The 26,846-nt window shown below is 36.8% G+C and overlaps 2 protein-coding genes across 3 annotated transcripts; both read right to left on the bottom strand.

Moving 5' to 3' along the window:
• Positions 8,056-18,319, bottom strand: LOC105162942 (RNA polymerase II C-terminal domain phosphatase-like 4). Of its 2 annotated transcripts, none has more exons than XM_011081124.2 (9): positions 17,994-18,319; positions 16,989-17,189; positions 16,427-16,512; positions 15,570-15,685; positions 14,870-15,047; positions 10,997-11,286; positions 9,481-9,669; positions 9,353-9,391; positions 8,056-8,681 (listed from the first exon to the last, which is right to left on the bottom strand). In XM_011081124.2, the coding sequence occupies exons 2-9, from the start codon at positions 17,162-17,164 to the stop codon at positions 8,370-8,372; spliced, it is 1,386 nt and encodes a 461-aa protein (XP_011079426.1). In that variant the 5' UTR covers positions 17,165-17,189; positions 17,994-18,319; the 3' UTR covers positions 8,056-8,369. The 2 variants fall into 2 exon arrangements, with proteins under 2 accessions (XP_011079426.1, XP_011079425.1); XM_011081123.2 differs by having other exon boundaries at positions 16,989-17,164.
• LOC105162941 (reticulon-like protein B21) lies at positions 20,933-26,831 on the bottom strand. The gene is given in 10 exon segments (XM_011081122.2): positions 20,933-21,251; positions 22,440-22,562; positions 23,435-23,500; positions 24,135-24,204; positions 24,378-24,420; positions 24,423-24,476; positions 25,039-25,113; positions 25,223-25,325; positions 25,421-25,474; positions 25,571-26,831. Coding segments are annotated over 10 exon segments (1,680 nt in total). The 5' UTR covers positions 26,523-26,831; the 3' UTR covers positions 20,933-21,111.

Below are 26,846 nucleotides of genomic sequence, written 5' to 3'. Positions count from 1 at the left end.
ACAAAAAACATCCTCTGGGACGAGATCCCAGCAAGTATGATAGTACTCCTCGTGACAATCCTACGGGGTGGGGAGACTACCTTTCGCCGATCTAGCGAAGCAGAATGGTCCTTAGATGCGTCTCCCATGGACCGACCTCGCCGATGGCGCGCCAACCTCCTAGAGACATCCTCCTCATCCACCTGATGTACGTCCTCCCCGTCGGTCCCAAAACCTCATCATTGATAACTGCAGCACAGTTAGGCAACTCCTGATTCGCTGTATTAACCACACATCCTGTCAGCTCACACCTCGTTGTCTGGGATGCTGGCACAACACATGTTTCTACCTGCTCATCTTCAGTTCTCATGTCAGATGGACCACCAGATCTCCCAACTCAGGAACCATCGGATGTACCTGGGAACCGCTGTCTCCTTCTCATTCCTGTAATGGTGTTCATCGACTGATTCTTTGACATGACCCGATTTCGCTTTTCCGTCATCCTAATCTTCCGGCAAGTGCACCACTTCTTCCACCACTGTTTTGGACACATCTTTATGTGATGCAACTTCCTGCGATTCACCCTCCGCCCCCTTAGCACTAGCCCCAAGGCGAGATCGGGTTGCACCATCATAAAAAACCACATGTTTTTCTTTATGGCGATCTCTCAAGTTCTTTTGCGCCCGCTGCGCATCCAGTTTCACCGGAAGATCCTCCTAATCAGGAATAGGCGACGGAGGATCATCCCTATTTGCAGGCCTAACTGGTGGGGCCTTTGATCTGTGCTTCTCATAGCACTCATCTTCATCATGTCCTAAGTGCTTGCAAGCCCCACAATACTTAGGAAGACGCTCGTAAATTACAGGCTGGATGATCACTTCTGTCCCAATCCCAAGCCCGATTTCTGTTTGTAGCGGCTCTAGTAAGTTAATCTCCACACAGACCCGCGCCACACTAGGCCGCACCAAAGTCGCTGTAGAAACATCCGTCCTAAGAGGCGTCCCCAACAGACGGGCAATGCTAAACAATGCCTCCCGATCAAAGAACTGGATCGGCGACTCCGGCAAACGAACCCATAATGGAACAATAGGCGATTCTTCCCTTGGATTAAACGTTGGTGTCCATTTAAAGACACGCATGGGAAATCCTTCCACAAACCAGATAGATTTGATCCAAAGCTTAGTATAGTGTCCATTTAAAGACACGCATGGGAAATCCTTCCACAAACCAGATAGATTTGATCCAAAGCTTAGTATAAACCTCATCTAGTGCAAATTTTATGAAGACATCTCGAACATTAATGGCCCCTACAGAAGAATCCCCACGAAATCCCTGAGCCAGCATCCAGCGTCGAAGATTTTGCATGGATGGATAGCCATGCGAAAATTTCCCTACCAAATCATAACAAAACGATAGGGAGAATCGAGATATTTCCTCAGACGAAAAAATCTCAGCACCTTCATTCCCTAATCCCGAGACAAAACACCCATCGAGCGAAATGAAGATGTCTCAAAAGATACCGATGGCGGCAGAGGATGCACAGCTGCACCAGCAACCGCATCGCGATAAGACCACACCGGGGGCGATTAGCCCCCTGCTGTGGCATACAACTAGCAAACAACTGCCCAATCAGACCTCCCGTGATGCTCCGGCAACAATCCAAACTCTGCGAATCAGCAAGAAATCTGTGAACAGCGCAACAGAAAATCACAGAAACCCGACGAAATTCAGCAAGGAATAACAGTAGCAATTCACAACAATCAACCGCAGCAAGAAATCTGCGAAATCCGACGAAGACAGTGAAGAGCAATTCGCAGTAAAAACAGCACCAGAAATTGCAGAACAACGCAGCAGAATTCACAGAGCAGTGCAGTAGAATTCGCAGCAGCAGTGACGAGCAATTTGCAGCAAAACAGCACCAGAAATTTGCATAACAACGCAGCAGAATTCGCAGAGCAGCACAGCAGAATTCGCGGCAGCAACAAAGAGCAACTCGCAGCAAAACAACAAGAATGCAACAGAAAATTCCTAGAAATCCGGCGAACTAACAACCAGAAACGACGAACGAACAACAGCTAAAATCAGCCAAAGCACAGCAGAAAGCAGCAGAAAATTCGCATAAACGACGAACGAACAACAGCTAAAAAATTGCAGAACGCAGCAGAATTCACAGCAGCAGCAAAAACAGCCACAGCAATTCGCAGCCAAAAAACTACAGCAACTGCAGAAATCCGACGATGAACCAGCGCAGCAGAATTTGCAGCAGCAGTGAACAGCAATTCACAACAAAATTACAGCAACAGCAGTTGAAATCCGAAAAAATTCAGCAGTAAATGACAGCAGCAATTCACAGCAATCTTCAGCAGCAAAAAAACAGCAACACTTCACAGCAAGAAAGTAGTGAAAAATCCGATGAAGAAACCCAGAATTTCCAACGAAATTTGTAGAAAAACCGACGGAATAATCAACGGGGATCAACAAAAGATCTAGCCACAAAAATTCAACAGCAATAGCAGCGAAATTCATCAATAGAATCAGCAGAACCAGCGAGATTCAGCAAGAACGAGCAATATGCAGAAACAGCGAAAAATCCGACTAAATTCGCAGAGAATCCGACGAATGGGCAAACCACAATCCTCCAAATCAAAATCAATAAACTACCAAACCAAACTCAGCAAATATCCCACGAAATTCAGAGAAAAAATCACAGAAATAATTCTTCCCAGCCTGCGCAGAAATCGCAGAAAACACGCAACACTTAACTCTTCAGCCCAGTCTCAATCTTCAATGAAAATTCAAATTGAAGGATGGGAAATGTTCCCCATGTGATGAGGAATCGATTGATATAAGTGGCAGCCAGAAATTCGTCAGAACGGAGGCGGAATCGACTTGAGAAGCTCCCAGCAAAAAATAGTGCGTCGTTCACAAATCTAGGGCGCGTCGATTCTCCGGCAGCCACACACGCAGCGCAGTGGCGACGGTCTTCTGACGGCGAGCAAGGTGTCGGCCGAAAGAAAAATTTCGGCGGCCGGTCGGCGGCGCTGCAACGGAAGCAATTAATGCACTATGTGTGTGCGTGCGAAAAATAGAGAGATTTTTTCCATTTTTAGATCCTCGTTAAGGGATTTACATTGTACGTCGGGACCAAGGTTGGCACAATGAATTTCACAACCTAGGGTTTCACCGCCATCTATGAAGAATACACCTAGGGTTTCACTGCTTAACATGAAAAATTTTTCTAGGGTTTCTTCAACTCCACTGCTTCATGATGTGTCAGCGCCCATGATGATTTGCCTCCAAAAGAGCCCTTGGATCCCATACCTCCGCTGGTGACGAGCTTGTTTATTGGTATGGTTCCCTTCATGCTCATGTTCTGCATAATTTATCAAATGATAAAATTGCAGTAGGATTCAATAATTCTACTCGACGAACATTGACAAACATTGCACCCTCAACACAAAACTATAAGATTATTGTTCGCCCTACGTTGGAGATGGTTCGTGAGGGATCATGATGGTAGGCCACAACAGTGGTTGGAGATTTTCTTGGCCGAAAATCATACTTCCATCAATTGAATGCTTTTGTTAGTTTAGTATGGCTAATAGTTAAAGAGGTTATTGCGATAACGAATGGATTTTATTTCTTTCTATTCAAGACAGAGGCAGCAATGAAAGAGGTGATCGAAGGTGGCCCTTGGTTGTTTTAGGGTCAACCGATTGTCCTCCAACGATGGGACTGGGTATGGCATTACACAAGCACAAACACACGCAAGTGCCTATTTGGATTAAATTGCGCCACCTTCCGATCGAGTTTTGGACAAATGAGGACCTTAGTACAATGGCTAGTGGGATTGGGAGGCCATTGTATCCTAATGCAATCACGAAAGCATGCACGAGATTAGATTTTGCTCTTGTGTGGGTGTTATGCTGCATATTTCATTCAAATGGGCCGAGTTGCCGTGTTGGGTTGACGTGGAGTACGAATGGGTACCACCGAAATGCCTTAAATCTACTAGTTTAGGCGATCAAGCTACATGCCCGTCAGCAAAGCAAGTCAATAAACCACCAGTGGCTGTGTATGTCCGTCCTTCAGCAGAGAGCAATAAGCCACAAGAGTACAACCCTATTGATCATATTCTAAGCTTAAATACAGGGTTAGAGGATGAATTAGTAGACCAAATGAGGTTCCTCCGAGACATGTGAATGAAAACGAGGGAAAAGGTAAGGAGATTGTTCTTTATAATCGTTTTGATGTGCTTACTCTTGACGATGAGATTGCAAAGTGTTCAACTAGGTGTCCTAAAACAATGCAGCCCCTTAGGAGGTGATGCAAACGGGTGTCTGGAATGTGAGGGGGCTGAATCGGCGAGACCATCAGGTGGTGGATGGTGATTTGGTCTCTGGATTCAGGTTACAGTTTATTGGTTTATTAGAAACTAGAGTAGCTATTAATAATATTTCACAGCTTCACTCAACTTTGTTACCTCGTTGGAACTATTTTTGGATTATTCGGATTGAGCAATCGTTGCATGGGATGATGATGAGATTGGAGTTGAGATTTGAATGTTAATGTGCAATTAATTCATTGTCGTGTGCTTATTCGGTGTATGCATTTGACGCCCCTTGTTTCTATTGTGTATGGGGAAAATGATTTGGGAACTATACGAGATCTTTGGCTATCATTGGACCAACTTGTGAGCTCCATCTCGGATGAGACATGGCTAGTCCTTGGAGACTTTTATACGGTGCTGGACATGAGTGAAGTGTGTGGAGCCTTAGGGGATATACATGTTGCCACGGAGGAGTTTCAAAATTGTATTCTTGATACGGGACTCATCACACTTCCCATGCAAGGCGAACTGTTTACATGGCACAATTATAGTGACAATAATCGGATTCTGTGGAAGCAGTTAGATCATATTCTTGCCAATGATCAATGGTTGGCTCAATGGCCAGATGCTCATTATCTTAGCCTTAAGTCTCGAACTTTCGACCACTCACTGTTGACCTTATGGGGGGAATTCTAGCAATCAACGACTATGTTCCGCTTTGACAATTACCTTGCTTCATCAACGGATTTTCTTCTATCTGTGCAGAATGTATGAAAGCATCCTATTGTTGGTATTACCATGTACAATGTTATAAGGAAGTTGAAAGCACTCAAACAGGTTTTCATAGACAATAGAGAAATAAGGTGACTTATCAACAAATGTCAAGCTTGCTGAGGAATTCTTAGCTATTTCCCGAACACTTTTACAATCAGATCATTACAACTTTCTCCTACTTCAATTAGAACACTATTTTTGGATTATTTATATCAAAGCTTCCAAATTGGAGTAGAATATGTTACAACAACAGGCTAAAATTGAATGGTTAAGGGGGGGGGGAATCAATGCTCGTTGATTTTCTTTCAAAAGGTGGCAACTAGACAAGCTTCCAAGAGGGTCTTCCAAATTACTAATGGGATTGGTCGGACTCATACGGAGCAGGCAGATATTATTGAGGAACTTTTTTGGTATTTCCAAAGATTATTGAGAGGTGAGAAGCGGAATAGGTTCATTGATTTGAGATACTTGCGACCATGGGCGAGTCGTATTGTTACCGAAGAAGAAGCTTGGGTACTCATAAGGTCGGTGACAATAGAGGAGGTCAAGCTTGCATTATTTGATTTTGCAGAGGACAAAGTATCAGGACCGAATACCTACTCTGCAGGGTTTTATAAAGCAACATGGTCAGTCATTGGGGAGGAGGTAACTCGGGCAGTGCTGGAGTTTTTTACCACTGGACGACTTTTGAAACAAGTGAATACTACACTCCTCGCTCTTATTCCTAAGGTACAAGCCCCCTCTACTGTTGTTTATTTTAGACCTGCATGCTGTAATGTCCTTTATAAGGCTATTACAAATATTTTAGTGCAGCGACTCAATAAAATATTGAATCAATTATTAGCCTCTCTCAAGATGCATTTGTTCCGTGGAGATTAAATAGAGACAATATTTTGCTAGCACAAGAACTTTTTACCAGTTACAATCAGCAGCGCCTTCCCCCGAGGTGCACCTTGAAAGTGGACCTTCGCAAAGCATATAATATGGTTAAGTGGGATTTCTTGATTGCTTCCTTGTAGCTTTTTGGCTTTTCTGTCATCTTTATTCATTGGATTGAGGAATGTATTTCAACAACTATATTTTTTATTTGACTGAATGGTAGTGCACATGGTTTTTTCATGAGAGGTCGTGGTCTTCGGCAAGGGGACCTTATATCCCCTTACTTAATTGTACTTGTGATGGAGGTACTATACATGATTTTTCAACAATTAATTAAGCAGGATTCAAAGTTTACCTACCTTTGGAGATGTCGTGAACTAGGGTTATTTAAGTTGTGATTTGCTGATGATCTCTTACTTGTTTGCAAAGCGGAGGAGGCCTCTATCCGTTTATTTCAGAAAGGCCTTCAGATGTCCACTTCCTTGTCTGGCTTACATGCCAATTCGAAAACAATCAATTATACTTTCGAAATCGGCTCAAGGAGATTGGGATTGTCTCCTTAGTATATTGGGATTCCAATAAGGGCTCCTCCTGGTTTAGTATCTTGGTTTGCTGCTCTTATCCTCCCGGCTTTCCATAGCAGATTGCAAGCCCTTATTTATGAAGATTGACCAACGTATTAAGGGATGGGAGGGACCTCAATATCCTTTGCTGCACGTGTCCAGCTTATCAAATCTATTCTCACAGCGTTGAACATTTAACGTGCAATGGCCTTCATTTTGCCTAAAGGGGTCATTCATGAAGTTGAGAAGAAAATGCGATCTTTTTCGTTTTGAAAAGGGGCAATAGAAAGTGGTTATTATAAAGTGGTGTGGCAGCAGGTTTGTTTACCGCATAATGAAGGGAGCCAAGGAATTCATGATGTAAAGACACTTAATTATGCACTCATGAGTAGACACTTGTGGGATGTTATCCAAGGTTGTTAATCTTCAATTTGGGTGGCTCGGATCCATCAGTTTCGATCTCGGGATAAATTAGTGTTGACAGCAAGCGTTCAAACGAGGTCTTGGGAATGTCGCAAATTGCTTCGTTCGCGAACATTACTCCTAGCACATGTTGATTATCAGATTGGTAAATGGTTAATCGTTTTACTTATGGTAGGATCCATGGCACTTACTTGGTCCACTTATACATTGATTTCCACGTGGCCCACAGCTTACGGATATGTCTTTGGATGACAAGCTCAACATCGTCATTAAAGCAGGTGAATGGAACTGGCCACTTATTACTGACTTGGAGTGGTTAGAGATCTTACACTCTTTACCCACTCTTTATGGGGAGAGTTATAGGATCATCTGGAAAACGGATGGAGAGACATTCACGAATGCAGCTGTATATAATCTATTCCATCCAAAGTGTTCTAAAGTAGGTTGGTCTTCACTACTTTTGGCCTCATAATTCCTTCACCATATGGCTTGCTAACTTGAAACAATTGTCAACACTGGGTAACCATAGCTTCGTCGCCTTGATGGGGCCTGTGTGCTTTGCATTGGTGGACAAGAGACCCACTATCATCTATTCTTCCATTGTCGATTTTCTTGCCAATGTATTGATTTCATTTGCCAACAGTTGTGATCATTTTGGCATAACTGTGATTGGAATGTAGATATTAGTTGGATATCGAAAAAATGGAGAGAAAAGCACGTTGTTAATGCGGCTTACCGAGCACTACTCGCTTAGCTGGTTTATCTTATATGACAAGAACGCAATAAGAGGAGATTTTAGTAGCAGGATCGACCACCCTTTACCTTAACCCGAATTGTAATCAAGGAGATTAAGCTGAAAATTATTAATGCAGAATTATCATTCAACGCACAATTGCACTTATAGATAGTTTAAGGTACCTTGGCCTAGGACGTTAAACACTAATGAGGCCTCTAGATCTTGATTGTATTGTACAATTGTACATTATTGCACATTTATGAAATTTTCCATTACGGAAAAAGAAATGAATTCCACAACATTCGGGACCCCGGAGTCGAACATAAATTCCAAATCTGATGTCTTGGGCTAACCGTACAGTAACCCCATGGTGTAAACTGCAGATTACGTTAACTTAAAGAAGATAAATTGCGTTCCTAAACTGGTTGTTATGTACAAAAACCGGGATGAACTTCTCAACTAGCTATCAAGGTTTACAAAATCTTGGATCTGATGGAAGGTTCACTTTGGCAGACACCTTCATCAAAATCTTTACTAAAGTAGGCTGAAAGAGAAGGTTTAGTTAAGGCAATACAAACAACAACTGCTGTAACTAGCCAGGTTGGACAGTACACCTAATGGAAACAGCTGAAAAATGAGTGCAAGTAAATTTGTCAACGGAGGTTAGATGCAGAGGACAAACGGATCATTTATTCTTTGCTTGGCTAACCGGGAAGCTGTCTTCCGGCTGCTTTTGCCACATGTAGTTCGAAGCCTCAATCCACCTAGGATGGACCAGAAATTTCTTTTCCTGCACTGCCCAACGGGATTTATCTGTTCCTGCATCCATAGAGACCACATGTGTAACAGATGGATCAAGTTCTAATGAGCATGTTGCTCCCAGTTGCTCCGCCATTTTCCACAAGTGGTGCTCCTCAGCGGGGAAATTGGTTGGAAAGACACGGCTGAAGACAACTTTGCAGCCCTCTAAAATTTCCTTACGAACTGTTTTTAGCACCTGACATTTGATTGGAGAGATGATGATTAGAGCATGAAAACTTCGTTAAGTCACCATAAATTCAGAATAAGCTACTTCTGCGTTATCACTAGTGATTATACAACCATTAAGGAGACAAACTTGGCGAAACGAAAGCAGATTTTAGGATTACTAGTTAATTATTCAAGATAATCCAGTAATTGACAGTACCAAACCTAGTCAAACACAATGAACAAACAACTTATTAGATTATTGCTACATATATTAGCTCACATCCAGCTCATATAAATCACCTCACATGCTAACTGTTGTTTTTATCCCATTACCATAGATACATAATAATTACATTTACGAGAAGAAAAGACTCTAGCTTTATGAATTGATACCCCCAAAAATATTCCATCCACTAATTAAAAAAGATTTAGACTTGAACTTGATCATTTTATTGCAGTATGCTAACAACATAGAGCAATCAAGCTTTCATATATTTCATCTGCAGTGCCTTCCCCCAAAACCGCGAAGAAAAGAGAAAATATATTTACACCATAGCTTGGCTGCGAAAATCAAAAAAACTCTGCCCAAAGTAAAGGTATTATCAATTCCTTTGCTCCAGCAGTGAACCAGACAAGACACAACACCAAGCACCAACAAATAGAAAGGAGAGTATACTCGGACCTCCGATCCAGATTTACCTGTCTCACGTCTCGGTCCTCTAGACGATCCTTGTGTCCCTGAAACAATACACCTCAACTAAATGAACTCGAAAAGCAGTTAATTATGAATTTATTTGTTTATTATTGAGGGAGTGAAGAGGCAATACCGGGTCAAAGAACAAACTGTGGACACGCTGAAGAACTTTGAGAACAGTAGCCAGTGCTCCATCAGTCTCACTTTCATCACTTCTTAGTTCAGAAAGTGATTTACAATTGAAACCAAAGTGCTTGCAACTTGAAGCAAAGAAGTGATATCTTTCCATTAATATTAAGTTCTCCTTATGCTTTCCCCACACCTATAATAAATGACGCCCAATCTATTACTGCTAGCTATAACATCTTGATGAATAAAAGGAAACAAAATATATGTTGCCAAAAATTAAACCTGTACTTTTATTAAGCGAGAGTTGTTAAAGTAACTTGTCTGTATGGCATTTTTGGGCTGTCGTCTTAAGAACCAATAGAAAGTTTATAAGTATTAAGGTGGTTCTAGTAACAAGTTGGTTTTGCTTTTTTCACTTATCTCCTCTCACATTTCCTTTTTCCCTCTCTGATTCTCTTAGTTTCCAATCACATTGTTCACTATTTACTTATAATAACAATGTTTATAACACATAAACAACCAGATAAATTAATTTCATAATTGGAAACCTAAGCATATATCTCAAGTGTGGCAATATCAATAAATGACGGCACGTCATGCTTATTTATAAGCCGAATCAGTTCTTTTCTACTATCAGAAAGTTGGGATGAAACTGCATAGCATGGATGCCAAGGCATAGGAGTCAAGCCGACAAGCACAAATGGTCTCATGCAAGCACGCACGACGAATTAATTCAGCAAATGACTTGGATTACTAAAATATTTCAGTCATTAGGAGCAATAGCAACTTATGTTGATATTTTGACAGATTAGCAAACTCTTTTCACAGTAATCTTTCCCAAAGTTTTGACAGTTCAACATACATCCTTGTACTTGTAAGATATTCACTTTATGCAGTTCAGAAATTTTCAACTGCCAAGTAAATTCCTATTATTTTTAAGTAGTTTTACAAAAGAACCACAAATCACTAGGATTTCCACAAACGGATTCACACCAAACAGCAGCCCTCAAATCACTAGGCCTGCCACAAAAGGATTCTCTAGAGTAGACCAAAACTAAAAATAAACAAATATGGTGAAGAACGAGCTGTCCTAGCATCTAACAACGGAATAAATGCAGCACCTCCTAGCCCAGCACATATCACACAGTCAAGCGAAACGAGCAATTCTCCGCACTCACATAATTGATCTAAGCATGCTTAACACCACAAGTAAACCATCAACATCACCAAACAAAAGATAGAATGCTAAATTTAAGTCTCCAAAGCTTTCTTTGGTTTATATTTTCCAAACCACAAATAATTGTGCACTAATAATTGTAATATAAGAAAGCTTAAGGACAGCTAATACTCGTGAATGTGATTCGAGAAATAAAAAAAAGTGCGCTTAGGGGCAAAGCTCATCTAATCCAACATCATTCATCAGATAATACATTAAAAAAAAATTAGCCAAGGATCACAATAACTAGCCTAAAAGAAAGGAATCCACTTCAATCAGTTCTATAATTGAGGTCAGTCATTACCGCTTCTGTATCATCAAGTATGAGGACTGCGCTTTCTTGTCCCAAAACAACATCAAGACCCTTCTGATACCTCTGCGTACAATCTCCTTGCGCAATTATTCTGGAATTAAAGTAAACATCTCCAGGATCAAGCAGCTTTGCCATTTCTAAAGCGTATGGACGTTCACCCATGGTGTATATGTACATCTCAAACAAATTACTAGCTTCTTTAAGGAATGCGTGCACAAATGGCCTCAACTTGGTCATCATCTGCATCCGGTCCAGTCTGAATAAGCTGCTCTTTAAGGCATCTGGTCATAATGCAAAATGCATGTCACAAAAATTACACGTGGGATAAAACTCAGAACGACTGGAAACTAAGTTGGTTTTGCCACAAGAATGAAGAAATTGAAGCAGCAATGAACTCTCTAGAAAAGAACTGAAAGGTAAAAGACTTATTTCCTGGTTGAAGGCAAAGAACAATAATAATCTAAAGTTAACTAGCAAATTGGAATGTTAAAGGGTCTTAATCAAAGCATAAACAATCATACTATTACATGGAGCACTTATCAGATTTAAAGAGTGGATAGTCATGGTAGAGAATAAACAAAGATGTTCATAACTGCGATAGTAACTGTGGATGCTCACTCATGGAGAACTTAGCATATGACAAAAGAAATTGTGTTATGAACGATAAAAGCATCATGCAAGGATGCAAGTTTGACATCACAATATAATTAATTCCATGAGATGCATGTCAAATCTAGATGCTTCACCTGCCAGGCAGAGGTAACTAATATCTACTATAACAAAACCCTTTTGCGTGAAGGCATATCAAATTTCATCCTACCAAGGCCGCCAAACCATGATATACACGCCCCTAATAATATTTTCAATCAGCTTGTTCTTAAATCTTTTTTGGCTAGTGCTAAGTCTGGGGAGATGATTAAACCCTTTTCTTTTCTCAAGTATGAGCACCCCAAATTTGCAAAATCCTTCATTGACACAGCTGTTGAAAGCTTCCTTAACATACTTGATCTTTCATCACTCAGTATTCAGTGGCATAACACACAGAGCACCAACATACTCTTGAAATCTGCATATATGTACGCATATAATATAAACTGCATGATTAGCAAGTTACCTACAAAATCTAAAATCTAAAAGAGCTGGACTTTATAAAGCAGGGGAGATCAAGGATCTACTTGGCAGAACCCTTTTGTTTTTGTGAGAGGGGTGGAAGGTGGGGCAGGGAGTAGGGGTGTGCATCCAATAAATCCAACCAAATCAAAACACACCGAAAATTCAGTATGCCAAGCTTGAGTAGCGAATGCTGAAGCGAGTTTTCGGTAATATACCAAATTTGCTTTTAAAAAAAGAAAAAAAATGAAAATTCATATTCCAATATCTATAGTACATATTATATACAATATAATATATATATATAGTATAACAGAAGTAGTACATATTATATACAATATAATATATATATATATAGTATAACAGAAGATAATCTAATATAATACACATTATATAAAAGAAATGATTGGGTTCGGTATTCAGTATGTACCAAAATTTCAGTTTCGGTGTAGTTCAGTAAGCTTACCAATCTATGAACACCCCAAGCAAGGAGCAGGTGGAAGCACGTTAAGTTGATTCATCGAAATTTCATAAAAGGTTATTACGAAATTTAGAACACAAATCCGTTTATGGTAATAAATAATCATATCCTCTTCAGACATCCACGGGCAGAATAAACCTTTAGGGCACCTTCACTTGGCAGTACTGGGTCTGATATCCCAACAAACAATCAACCAGTATCTTGTTTACTTAGGTTAGGCCAAGCCAATGATAAGTGGAGGTGGCCCGATATCGATTGTGATGGTGGCTTGATAACCATCCAGCCCATGATTATTATCTATGTTGACAAGCCCAACTGAGTATGATTAATTTTTTTTTCCCAAAATTGTCCTCGTGCAACTGAGTATGATTAATTTTTTTTTTCCCAAAATGTCCTCGTGAAATTGTGTTTCCTCTCATATTGGCCCCTTATTTCGTGTAAAACTTCATAACATATCACAGAAACTTTTCAGACATGTCAGATGCTTTTTTGACAAAACGACGCTCATTCACAAGTTCCTTCTTCTTTCTTCCTTGTTTAGTTGAAGAGCTTCAGGCATCCTTTACTTCTCAGCATTCCCTCCATTACCATTGGTAAAATTAACAGATACAACTCTTTAATTTGAGATCCATATGCTTGTTGGTCATTTTCTGAGGGGAGTTGTGGAGGGCAATGTTGGGGGCAGAAGGGGTGGTGTTGGGCTGGCAGGGAAGGGGGATGAGGTAGGGACTGGCATCTCATTGTCGGTAAATGAGGGCGGGATCGTGGAGGGAGACAAGGGAGATGAGGGTGCTGGCGCTGGTGCAGTGGAAAGAGTCGGGCTTTAGCCGTCATCGGCAGGCAGAGAGGGGCGAGGGCAGTGGGCAAGGAAGTTGGCAGCGAGGCGCAGGAGATTTAGGCCTTAGTGAAGACGACGACATTTAGTGGGGTTTTCTTTATGTAACTACTTATAGTAATTTAATAACTAATTAATTATAATTTTGTAATACTTATAAATTAAAATTATTTTAAATTTCACTTTAGTAATTTTAATAAGTATTTTTATAAAATTAAATTATAGGATAACAAATAATAAATAGAAATTTTAAAAATAAAAATTTCTTCTGATGTTAAGAATTTATAATAATTCGTATAAGTTAGATATAATTTTGATATTATTGTAATAATATATATTAATAAAATATGATTTTTATGAAGATGAATATAGTGGTGATGGGAAAAATGATATAGATATTAGATATATATATATATATTTAAAGTATTTTTAAATGTTTTACATTTTGTGATGTGAATATGTGACATTGATGTTTTTGTCCTATTACGGGGCAATAACAAAATTTTACCTTATAACAACTACAAAAATTAATACAATATAAATTAATCACACAATAGTCATCTAATGATTCATGCAAAGTAAATAAGCTATTAAATTATCATCTTACCAAATATCCCAACATTAATCATGAAATTATCTAACCCCTTTTAATCCCATCCAAAAAATTAAAGGATGCCTTATGGTATTGTTAATAATACAGATACACGTACACACACACAAAGAAAAGTCGAAGTATAAAAATATTGGATCATGCGAAACTAAAACCAATCCAAACAAGTTTATAAGACCAAGGAGTCTGAACCGGATAACACAAATACAAAAAAGTTAAATAAGATGAATTACTCAGATTATAAATAAATTCTAGCATTATGTACCCTAACCTATATCTGTTCAAAACCAAAAACAGAACAAAGCTACATCAAAACAATGATCCAAGCATGATTCAATACTCATTAATACAAGATTACAAAGTAAACTCAATGCACAAAGCAAAACAATCTTGTATAACCAAGACCTTCGAAAATTTTTGCTCGCACTTCCATTACATTAGTCAGCAACTGCCTTAATGTATATAATATGATGATCGATGAAGGTGGAACTAATTTCTCATTGGAGAAATATTTTGCAAAGAAAAGATATATGTATCTCATGCTTTTCTTTGCTTTCTCATGAAACTTATACGAACCTTTTTAATATTTATTTTCCCCAATTGTCCAGTAGGAAGGACGGTTAAGTCTGCCCCTGGTATTAAGTTATAGGAAGTCAAATTGTGCTTGATAGACTTCCATTTTTGACAGGCACAGACACTTCACACCAATATGCGTTAATTAAAGGGCAAGATCAAAAGATCTACAGTAAAACATGCAGATAAACATCAGAAAATGCAAATTTTCAAATGCAACAAAAGGATTGTCAAACTAAGGACCACAAAAGATACCTGGCAAAGCATCTCTTTGGCTTAAGTATCCTTCTTCCACTGTAATATCAGGAAGCCGAGCTGAATTGAGCAGCGTATGATCTAAATCAAGAACCAAACACAGTTTCTTATGACGTAGCAAGTTCTTCAAGTCTTTGTCACGTAATCGGGCTATCTCATCATTAGCAAGCCTCAAATTCTGCATGCAGGAAACTTTACTTCATAAATAAATGAAATACTTTCTCATGTTTACAACTGCAAGACAGCAGGGAAAGCTCAATATGAAGTATCTTGCCCTACATTCGCGTTGTTCCTAAATTCATTTGATGCTACACGAATAGGAAGAAAAAAAAACTAGCAAAACTCTAGCATAACGAGTACATGAGAATAAAAAAACACATCCCATTTCTTTAATCTTGATCCTAATGTGTCTTTTATTCTCCATCCTTACTAGGTATATTGTTTTGCTTCCTTCCAACAAGTGAACACTCGGAGCTATTAGCACAACCAAATATTAGGCATGCGCTTTAATGAATTAATTGGCCACTAATCCGTATTTTTACTCCGTACTTTTAGTTTATCTCTTCAACTTAAGTAGAGTTATTAAGCATATGATAACTCTGACATCATCTATCAGATTTGGATAATATTTGCATGATTTAGAGGAAAACAATGGAAAGAAAATATTACGGAACTCAAATTCATATTCTCAGAAAGTAACCTTATGTATGTACCCAAATGCAACACCAGACTCATCATCCATCTTTTGCCCACACCGCATGCACATTCCTGCATAAACACCAGGATGTGGACACATATTCTTCTTGGGCAACAAGCCTGCACAAGAACACATGAGTAGAGGGCAAAATGAGTCAATGCCTAAAATTTTCAAGACGATGATATGCTACAAGCAGAAAGAAGCAACAAAAAAGCAGTTTGAAAAATACAAGTTAAATGCAATATGAGAAGCAAAAGGGAGGACGGCAAGGTGCAATACACAAGAGACCTGTAACAGATTCGACCATACAATAGAAGTGACTCTTGAAGCATTTGAAACAGAGTTGCCCCACCATGCTCTCGAATGTCAATCATGTAAGCTTTAAAGCACAATTACACTAGTGTTGTACTAAAGGCAAAAGGGAACAAGTCACAAACATCTTGTACAAATGTTTATCAATTATTATATGCCGCCCACGGTGCACAAGATAAAATAGCATTTACAACTATGTGATATGAGTTCAAACAGAAAATGAAAAAGAATTAACCAGTAAGAGAAATAAAAAGCACTCAGTAGTCGCCGAGCATTGTTGAAAGGTGAGTTGGTGAAAGGAAGTTATCCATCCAGTACTTGGGTCGTGAATCAAGATTCAAGAACAAAGGTACACAGGATTAAGCACCTATCTACAGTAGTTTTCTACTTTTTTTCTCTTTCTGGTTTCTTTGTTTAGAGAAAGGCCAACTTGTGTCCATCAATCCTTGAAGCTATCAGGCCTGAACAGAATATTTAGTTATTTACACACACAGTCACACACTAAGTCACTGAAAGAAAAAATAAGAAATTCAACTAATTGGGCGTACCACCAACAACTTTTGCTGGTTCTCCTTGGGAAGAGGAACTCTGTGGATTTATGCCTTCGGACAATTCCACCTTGCGCCTTTTAACTCTACAATAACGAATAAGTTTGAGATGCATCATAAAAGGAAATACGAACAATTGCCCAAAATGTGATTCATCTAAAGATTTCAAGAGCAAAGGAAATGGTGCTGGTGTGTTCAAGTTGTTGCAACTCGAATTAATCATTTGCTGAATTTTACTTCCTAGACAAGATTCAACCAACAATGAAAGCACAAACGAAAACATCCACTTTCACCAAGCAATTCACAAGGGAAGTCTGAATCTTTTAAGCGAATATGCAATCAACTGCGTAATAGAGTATGAATATATTAGATAGACAGGATACCAAGTTGTTACTGCGTTGCTCCATTATATAAATCTTCCAAGCACCATGGTGAAGAAAGAGGGGTTTGTTCTAGAGTAATAATATTGTATTATCACATACCCTAGACCTGAAAAGCTAGACTCAGCTTATGACTGAAACATGCTGCATAACGGTAAGTGGCTTCATCAGCTTAAGTATACCTCTTAAGATCCATGTCATAGTTGCCCCCGTCACCATCATCACTCTCCTCTTCTTCTTCCGCAACTTCTTCAGGATCTGCTGATGCATCAGAAACAGTATCCAACTCTACATCAAGAAATGCTGCTAAGTCTTCACTGCTTGACGAGTGTACTGGAGAGTCCGCTGCTAAACTCATCTGTCATGCCATACATAAAAAACAACTACAGCATAGACTAAATGAAGATTTGAAGCAACATTACTTACATGCAACATCAATAGAGATACAAATTCAATGCTTAACACAATCCACATGAATGTAGCCATTTCAATTATCAAGGTCAGTCTTGATGGAGCCTCTCTTATGTCCAGCTCTATCAAGGCCCAAGGGCCATTGTTAGATTTAACCCAAGAAAAGTCGAAATTCATTTTAACAACCCCATCCCATGATATTCATCTTTTGTTCTCAATAATTTACTGTGAGTATTTGTTTAGTCCATAATCCTCTGCATGCAGATGAATATACTATGATGGTTGTCTCGCAACCCCTCCTAGAGGACAGCCAGGTAAACAGCCTCCCAACAATGATCTATCTAATCCTGTGAGTTTCCCTTGAATGTAAATTGCGATACTGCAAAGCAGAAAGCAAATGGAAATTCACAATAATGCAACCTGAAAAAACAGAATAGGAAAAGCAACCAAAGTGCTTATCTTCCGTGATTTCAAGTGAAGTTGTCAACTTTATCATCTTTTTCTCTACCTTAACAGTAATCACATAATAATTTCACCTTTAAATCAGAAACCTAGGGCCTGAGAAACCACAGAACAACAATTTCTCAGTGGAAAATCCTAAAGTCAGGATTTCGTGTGTCGCCGGATTATCTAAAAAACAATATTTGGAGTGTCCTCGTATGAGTGACCGCAAGGCAACTGAAAGGAACTAGACAAATCAGCCAGGTGCAATGTCAGTTTCCATGAAATGCAACAAGCGGAGGGAGATTCGGCGGCGGAGAGTAAAGGAGAATTACCGCAGTCACGATAGCCGGAGGAGGCGCGCCGGCGTCGACTCGGCGTCGTGTTTTTAGATAAATCTGTAAGCTCTTTATCTCTTCCCTCGGCTCGTCGTATAGCTAATTTAAGCCCACCATAGGCTACAAAGGCGTCGCGCTGCCGGATGGAGTGGGGCTAGAGAGGGATGAAGACGGCGGGTGATTCTGGTGCTTTGGACGGCCTACGTTTCGGCGGCGGCGTAACGGGCGAAGGTGGCGTTGATACGAGAGAGGGGCGGCAGTGATCGGAAATTGGGAAGGAAGATAACACAGTGAGGAGGCAGAATGGGGGCGAAAACGGGGAAAGAAGATAATAATTAACTAATAAAAGGAGATCTTAGCATTTTTTATATAAATACATTTCACCCCCTCAACTATTATTTAATTAGTATTCACCCCTAAACTAATTTTTGGATTATCTAATTTTAAACAATGAACCTAAGACTAGTTTAAGATCAAATAGTTTTGGAGCACTAACATTAATGAAGAAAAATAAAAAGTATAAAGAAAGAAAAGGTCTATTCCAGTTATATGAGGGGAATAGACATGAAAAATTGTTTGATGAAATTAATAATGGCATACTATGATTCGAAATAGTTTGGCTTGTGAGGTATTTATAGAGTCAAATGTTTGTACTTGTATGAGTCCAAATGGACCAATCTTAATGCCCCAAGTACAAGGTGGTCGATAGTCCTGGTTTTAGATTAACGAGCCGGGTCAACAGGGTGCTATATAGGAGTATAAGTCATTAGACATAGATGAAGAAAGTAAGATTTATCTCGAAAATGTCGAAAGGCTTATTGATGTGGTTGTACTTTTTGACTCACCATAATTTTATTTTTAGTACACCTGTTTGTGTCTTTTGTTGTAAGGGAGCAGTACTCCATGTTTAATGTTGCTCTATTTGTTAGGGAGTAGTAGTACTCCTGTTTATGGCTTTGCTAGAAATTCTATGGAGGTAGCTCTCCCCACTGTAACTTCTTTGTGCATTTTAATATAGAAGGACTGGGGATTCCGAAAAACTCTCCCACCTCTAGGTGATTTTTGGGGAAAAAAAAAAAGAACCTTGGGAACGTCCTTAAAGATTTAATTTACCGACAACATTAAGAACTAGAAAAGCCCAATTCTAACCAATAAATTCCTATGAGAATTTACTTAAGTTAGATTGTGCATTCTCCACAACATAATCGAAAACTTATTTATAATCAATTATGTTGTGTTACCACTAATCATTGAATTAAACAAGCAATTACGGATTTGCAATTCAATTGGTTAGGCAAATATTTTTCACAATGAATGAGCTTTATCATTCATAAATCAAACTATTTGTATAAAAGCACAAAAAACAACACAATATCAATATGAACGAGAGTAGAAAGCATAATTAGATCTCACGAGGCATAGAAATTAAACATTCGCCAAATCCTTAACCAGAATGAGAGAATTTAGCTAGACATGCTCATCAAAGAACGCATGAATAGGGAAGTTAGAATTATCATAAAAACATAGAAAATAATTGAAGAGGAAGCTGAAAATCCAAGAGTCAAAATCCCAAGAGTAAAAAAAAATCTTCATATTGAATTACATCACACACACACATACATATATATATATATATATATATACTACAAATTACCTAATTTTACTAGTACTAAAATGATAGTTTCCTACCAAAGACTAAAATATTAAATGTTTAATTTAAATATAATATTTTATATAAGTCAAAGAATTGATATAAATTTTAAGTATTTTTATATTTATTTAGTAAATTTTATAAATAAATATTAAAATATATTTAAATTAAATACTAATTTAATTTAATTTACTAATTTTCTTTAATTACTAATATCTAATATTGTAAGTGATTTTGATTTATATTCTAACAAAATTATTCAATTTAATAAAATTTAAAAATAATAAAAAAATATTAATGTTTAATTTAAATATATATTAATAATTTTAATATAACATTTTATAAAATTTAAAAAAATTGATATAATTTTTAGGTATTGTTATATTGATTTAGTATATTTTATAAATAAATATTTAAATATATTTAAATTAAATAATAATTTAATTTAATTTAATTAATAATATATAATATTATAAGTGATTTTTATTTATATTCAAACAAAAGGGGCAAATTGGACATTTGCCCACTTAAAACCTTATTTTTGTGTAGTATATTTGTGGGAGGATGTTAAGTTGTATATTTACTATTTAGTGGAGGAGAATGGTATTTTGGCCATTAAACTACCAAAAAAGCTGAAATAGAGTAAAAAAAGCCCCTACTCTCATTTCCACCGTGTGTACAACACCTTCCATCAGTTTTGGACGGATGGTGTCCTTTTAACAGGGTTTCAGAATTCACAGGGTCTTTTCTGGCTATTTATTTAACACAAATAAGTTTTGTGCAATTTTAGCATCACACAGGGGGATATTATGTAATTTTTCCTTCACTTAAAGACATTCCTTCAACAAAAGTGATTTCCTTTCATCAAAAAGATATCCCAAACAGCTTCAATTTCTTGCCAAATTCGAGTCATTGAGCCTTCCTTTTCCAGCCACAATTGTTAGGCGTGGGCACGCATAATTTTTTCTTCTAATCTGTCCATTTTTTTGTTTTTGACCCCTTTCATAGTTTTTCATCCAATCCTTCCTTAATAAATTAATGTTGCAATATAACATTTGATTAGATGCATTTTAGTAGCAAAAAGTTGACAAAATATCAATCGAAAATGACATAAAATGCACCCTCATCAATTAGTGTAAAATACCTCATGAAAATTTTGTGTAGAATTTTTAATTGAATAAAAATATACTTATAATTACAATTGTATCATCAAGTGTCGTACTTGTAATATTTGCAAAGAGCAACAGATTTTTATGTATTTAAATCTAACCTCACAAAGTATCAACGTAATTTACAGTAAATAGAAACATTGTACAAGCTCAATAATTAAAAACACAATACTAATATATAATTTTCTATTTATTTTTTCTTTTTGTTTATTCAATAAAAAAAACAAATCTAATTCTCATTAATTATTTCTACCTATAGATAACCCATCCACACACACACAAATACAGCAATGTGTCAACACACTTTCTTTTGCTTGCTGCCAACATTATTTCTTCCTTGCCAAGAATGATTTCCAGTACTATTTGTGGCTCCTTCATCTGCATCTCTCACCAATGACTGCTGATAGTACTTGAACCCCACAAACAACATGAACACTGCATCATAAATGTTTCATGTAAATTACTAATTCAATTATATGTACAAAAACAATAGATCTTTCAATGTTATTTATACTGGGTAAATTACACTTGGTTCCACTGAAATTTATCATAATTATAAATATTTTTTAGTTGTTTAAAAAATTACAAATACTCATCTGAAATTAATGACCGTCTAATAAATATTTCCGTATAATGGATTGTTAGGATTTTTTAAGTATCCATTAATTCTAAAGGGGTATTTATATTTTTTTCAAACAACAAGGGTGTAATAGTGAATATGACAAACTTTAGAGGAGCTCTTTGCAATTTATCCTAAAAATTAATTAAGTAAATTAATAACTTCAAAAGCGTGTACTGAAAGACCACAAATAGACAACAACCAAAAACTATAATAGGAATCTAGGTACAGTGCATTGACACCCTTTAAGATTAAGTCTAATAACATAAATACTCGTGCCTTTTTCAAAATTAAATATACCCCTAAGATGGTTTCAACTTAATTTATCTACCTCTGAGAGGGTACCGATTTAAATAATTACAATCTCAGGGGATGTACTTGTAATTTTTAAATGATATAGAATGATTGTGTAATTAAATTTAATCTCAGAAATGATATTTTAATTTACCTTAAAAATAAACGCTTGTCCACATATAAGTAGAATTCAACTAATACAATTTGAAAAATAGAGAATCTCGGGGGATCAACCTTACTAATGAATTCAGACATTGTTGACAATTTTCTTAATATTTTTTGACGATATTACTTTTTTTATGGGGTGAATAGCAATTTATCCTCCTGTGATATTGAAAATAAGCACATTACCCCCTTATACAAAAAATATAGCAATTTACCCTCTTGTACTTTTTAAAATGAAGCAATTTACCTCCTTAATTGCTTCATTTTAAAAAAGTACAGGCGGATAAATTGCTATATTTTTTTCATAAGGGGGTAATGTGCTTATTTTTAATATCAAGGAGGTAAATTGCTTCATTTTTAAAAATCATAGGGGGTAAATTGTTGTATTTAAAAAAATACAGGGAGGTAAATCGCTATTTATTGTTTCATAAGAGGGTAATTTGCTCATTTGCAATATCACAAGAGAATTGCTTATATTTTTCCCATTTTCTATGTATATAATGTGTTATAAAATATTTAGAAAGAACAAAGCGAGATTTACGTACCTGCCCAAATTCGGGCAACGACTGAGGACAAATTCCAAACGAGAGCGAAGACGGCGAACCCTACGGCTTTCTTGTGAGAACATGACCCCCAAGCATCGCGAAATCGTCGTATCCAAAATGTACCTTCATTTGTTGTGCCAGCGAGTTTTCAAAGCATACTCAATATGTGCGAACAATCAAATTTTAAATGTACTTATTTAATTAAATGTAAAAAGAAAAAGAAAACTAAATAACTTATTAAACAACTACTAAAATATTTTAATTGTAAAATTATATTTCAGCTTGTATTTTTCATATTTATCATAGTAGCTGAATCATATAGTCACGCCCTACAATTGCAAACAATAATTCTACAAAAAGCTTATATATTTAAATATATATATATATATATATATTCTTACTATTGTATAAATCTTTATCAAGTAAAATTAAATTCATTATTTGAGATAGGGAAATATTTTTTCCTATTAAAAAAGGCCTATGAATATGAAATACATTATAAAGACAATTATACTGCCTATATCTGGAATTTGATATAATTACACGTAAACTCCTTATTTTTTTAAAAATTATATCTAAATACACAATATCTATTTTCGTCTAACAAATAAATCTCTTCCGTTAATTAAAATTTACTGAATTTTTTAATATTAATAAAAAGTTAAAAAATTAGCCCTGATTAAATATTATTGACTTATTATAGATTAAATAATTTATTTCTAACCAAACTACATACCATTATAAGGGTGAAAATATGACTTCTTACATACATTAGTATATAGAAGATGTATACGAATAATTTAATTAAAATATTTTTATATAATTTATAATAAGTCAATTGAGATAATGTATACGAATAATTTAATTAAAATATTTTTATATAATTTATAATAAGTCAATTGAGATAAATAAAAAAAAAAAAAAAGGCTCCAGTATTGGAGTGTGTAGCACAAATAATTGCATAGAATTCAGATGTGTATGATGATTATTCTTACCGTATGCAGTTAACTGTGAGGAGTAGGATGAGCAGAATTTTGGCACCGTAAATACTCCAATAAAGCCTGTCCCAAATGTCAGCACACATATTTAGTGAAAGAGAACATATGGATTTATTTTTACCACGAGCTTTTTTTGTAATTAATTATAATTATAAATATTTTTTATCATTTAAAAAATTATAAATAATTTTTAAAATTAATGACTATCTAATAAATACTTTTTTGTGACAGATTATTGTCAGGAGTATATATTAGAAAGTCGTTAATTCCAAAAGTATTCCTTTTGTAATTTACCCTTTATTTTTTCCTAATAACCCCACCCCCACCCCAAAAGAAAGAGGGGGAGGGGGTGTGAACCCACATTTTCCCAATGGATTATTTATGAGTAACTTACAACGGGTTTTATTTGAGATTTATCATAATAACATATACCCTTCGTTTTTTTCAAAAATTAGAAATACTCTCCCCTTCTGAACTTAATCGTCTAACAAATACTTCTTGTGATGGCCCACTGTAGGACAGCCCATTGTAGGGGATATTTGTTAGATAACCTTCAATTTCAAAAGGATCATTGTAATTTTTTAAACAATGTAAGAATACTTGTAATTATGTGAAAAAGTCCACTATCATTTACCCTTTATTTATTTATTCATAAGAAAAAATGGGTAGGGTGGGGTGGGGGGGAGATCAAACCGACCTAATTTGGCCATCTTCCAGATAGTTATGGAGCTTCCACACCTTGCCAAAATAAACAGCAGCACTGCCAACTGCCAGAGGCAGAATTTGTCATTTTCCACTCAATTTCACATCATAATAATTCTCAAAAATTAACCTCAAACTGAAAACTTACTGATTAACTTTTTTTTGTACACATATAATATATATATATTTATAAATACAACACAAAATATAGTAAAAAATTGAGTAGAGAAAAATTGACCTTCATAGTGGTGGCAGGGTCCCCTGAAAAAAGAGCTCTCAGTTTTCTTCCTCTCCAACAACATATTCTTCATTTCCACTATCCATCTCCATTGCCCCTCTGTCAAATCCCAAATCAACAAAGGTGAAATATTTATTTATTTATTTGTGGTAATTACTGGTAGACCCTCTTTAAAAATATAAAATTACACTTTTTTTAAAAAATTCTAAAATTATACTTAATCCCTCAAAAAATTCACCGTTTATACCTAACCCCCTTTCTTTATTAGTTTGGACGAAATACACTGACGACAACGAAAATATTACATAATTTTTTTATTTTACACCTCATTTAACACTCTCGAGTAATAATTTTGTAAGGAAAAAAAGTTAGTAATATTAACCTCCCTTCACATATTTATAAGTACAAAAATATACATATAAACGTTAAATAAGGGTAAAATTAAATATTTTATGTAATTTTTTTTGTTGATGTCAACATTATCCTTCCAAACTCTAATAGTAGGGCATCAGGTATACAAACCAAGAATTTTCGAAAGGGTATAAATTTAATTTTGAAACTTTTTTGGGTGAAAATGTAAGGGGGTCTAAGTGTACAAAATCACTTTTTCTAAAAACTATTTACTGTTGTTAAAAACCTGAATTTACTGTAAAAAAATTACCTGCTGATGAGGGATCTGAAAAGAAATATTGCAGCAAGGTAGACAAGGCCTAAGTAGGAAACCACAGAAATAAAGCTGCAAAAATGGGAGAAAATCTTCCAGAATTATAAATTTGAATGGATGGATTTCAAATTTTGTGTCTGTAATCATTTCTTGATTTTCAAATCCATCTATCCAAATGTACCTGACGTTGAGGTCCTTTGTGTATGAAGATGAGATAATAGCAAATGTACCAATCCCAAAAACAAAGGCTGATTTTGATACATCTCTCCACATTACTAAGTCAACTGATAGCAATCAACCAACCAAAACAGGGAATCAGAGCTGAATATGACCCAAAAAATAGAGAGAAAGTTCAAGAAAGTGGATGATTTTTACTCACCAAAGCTTTGCAGTTTGCTTCTGGTTCTTGGGATTCCATGGGAATGATCTGAAGCTGGAAAATGGGTAATAAAAAAAAACACAGTAAAAATTAGAACAAAGAAGGGATTGAATCATTTCAAGAACTATATATCATTGTAGCAGCATTTACTTGGATTATTGGTTTTTGTTGGGGTTGGGTGAAATCTGACATGATTTACAGCAGGAGGAGTTTTTTTCCTGACAACAGGTGAAAATGGCACCGACTTTTTTTCACTGTTCTTGAGCAGTTTCTTCTCCTCAACCAAAATTCTCTTTGGTTTCTGAATTTGCTCTGTGATTGCTTTAATGTCAAGACTCTTGTTCTCAACCTCAATTTCCTTATCTTCTTGTTCTTCTTCATCGCCATCAACATCAACAAAATTATCATCCAAACAGGTGCTTGTGATGGCCTTCTTCTCTTCACACACACACTCCACATCAGATCTTGATTTGGGAACATCAACAGAGCTCTTGTCAACTTTCCCAGCGGAGCTCTCTTCCCTGTTTGGCTCATCATCAACAACTTTTTCATCCACATAATCCACCACTGTTTTTGGTTTCGCCAAATGCAGTGCCTCAGATTTCACCTTCCTCAACTCAGAATTACCTTCATTTTTAACCTCAGTAGAATCAGATTTCACTTTCCTCACCCCATCATTGATCTGGGCCGATGATACAGATCTTGTTTTCTTGATTGAAAGAGGGCTTCTCTTGATCCCATCACCAGAAACACTCAATTCCTTACTCTGTTCATCCAAACTCTTGCTCACTTCCGATCTCTGCCGTGCAATCTGAACTGGGCTCCCCTCAGAACCCTCGGATTTCCAGGTTTTCCTCTTCCCACTCACCCCAATTCCAATAGGGCTCTGTTTGGGTCTCAGACTATTACTCTCCTTCTTCTCAACCTCTGCCATGTTCTCCACTGCATCTTCTTCTTGTGGATTTTCATGAGTGGCAATGAAGACTTTGATGCCACCCTTGACCTCATCAAGCTTCATTCTGCTTTCCCAAACAGAGCCTGCTTTTGGGGCACTGCCTCTTCTCCTACTGCCACCCAAATCCACTGCTTCTTTAGTACTCATGATGACGATGATATCTTCTCACAGTCTGTGTGTTTTATCCTTTAAACTGCAATGAGTACAACTGGGGACCCAAATTTCACAATGGGCTATTAATGGTTATGTATGGGGATTGTGGCTTTGAGCTCAAGGTATAGATAGCAGGTCTGGTATTATGAAAATCATGTAACATTGGGATCCCTTCACACACACATACACTCTGTGTGAGAGAGAGACACAGATACATACACCATGTGAGAGAGACTGGAAGAGAGAGAGACACAGATACATACACTGTGTGAGAGAGAGTGTGTGTGAGAGAGAGAGAGAGAGAAGGGGTGGGAGGAA

The sequence above is a fragment of the Sesamum indicum genome, linkage group LG5 (genome assembly GCF_000512975.1).
Source record: "Sesamum indicum cultivar Zhongzhi No. 13 linkage group LG5, S_indicum_v1.0, whole genome shotgun sequence".
NCBI classification, from domain to species: domain Eukaryota; kingdom Viridiplantae; phylum Streptophyta; class Magnoliopsida; order Lamiales; family Pedaliaceae; genus Sesamum; species Sesamum indicum.
The sequence above is the reverse complement of the archived record's forward strand: the minus strand, read 5'-3'. Positions and strand labels throughout refer to the sequence as shown.

Coding starts and splice junctions, on each gene's coding strand:
- LOC105162942 (XM_011081124.2), bottom strand. CDS start 17,164: ATGAGTTTAGCAGCGGACTCTCCAGTACACTCGTCAAGCAGTGAAGAC. Junction 11,287..14,869: donor CCAAAGAGATGCTTTGCCAG/GTATCTTTTGTG, acceptor CATTATGACCAG/ATGCCTTAAAGAGCAGCTTA. Junction 9,392..9,480: donor ACAGTTTGTTCTTTGACCCG/GTATTGCCTCTT, acceptor GTATTGTTTCAG/GGACACAAGGATCGTCTAGA.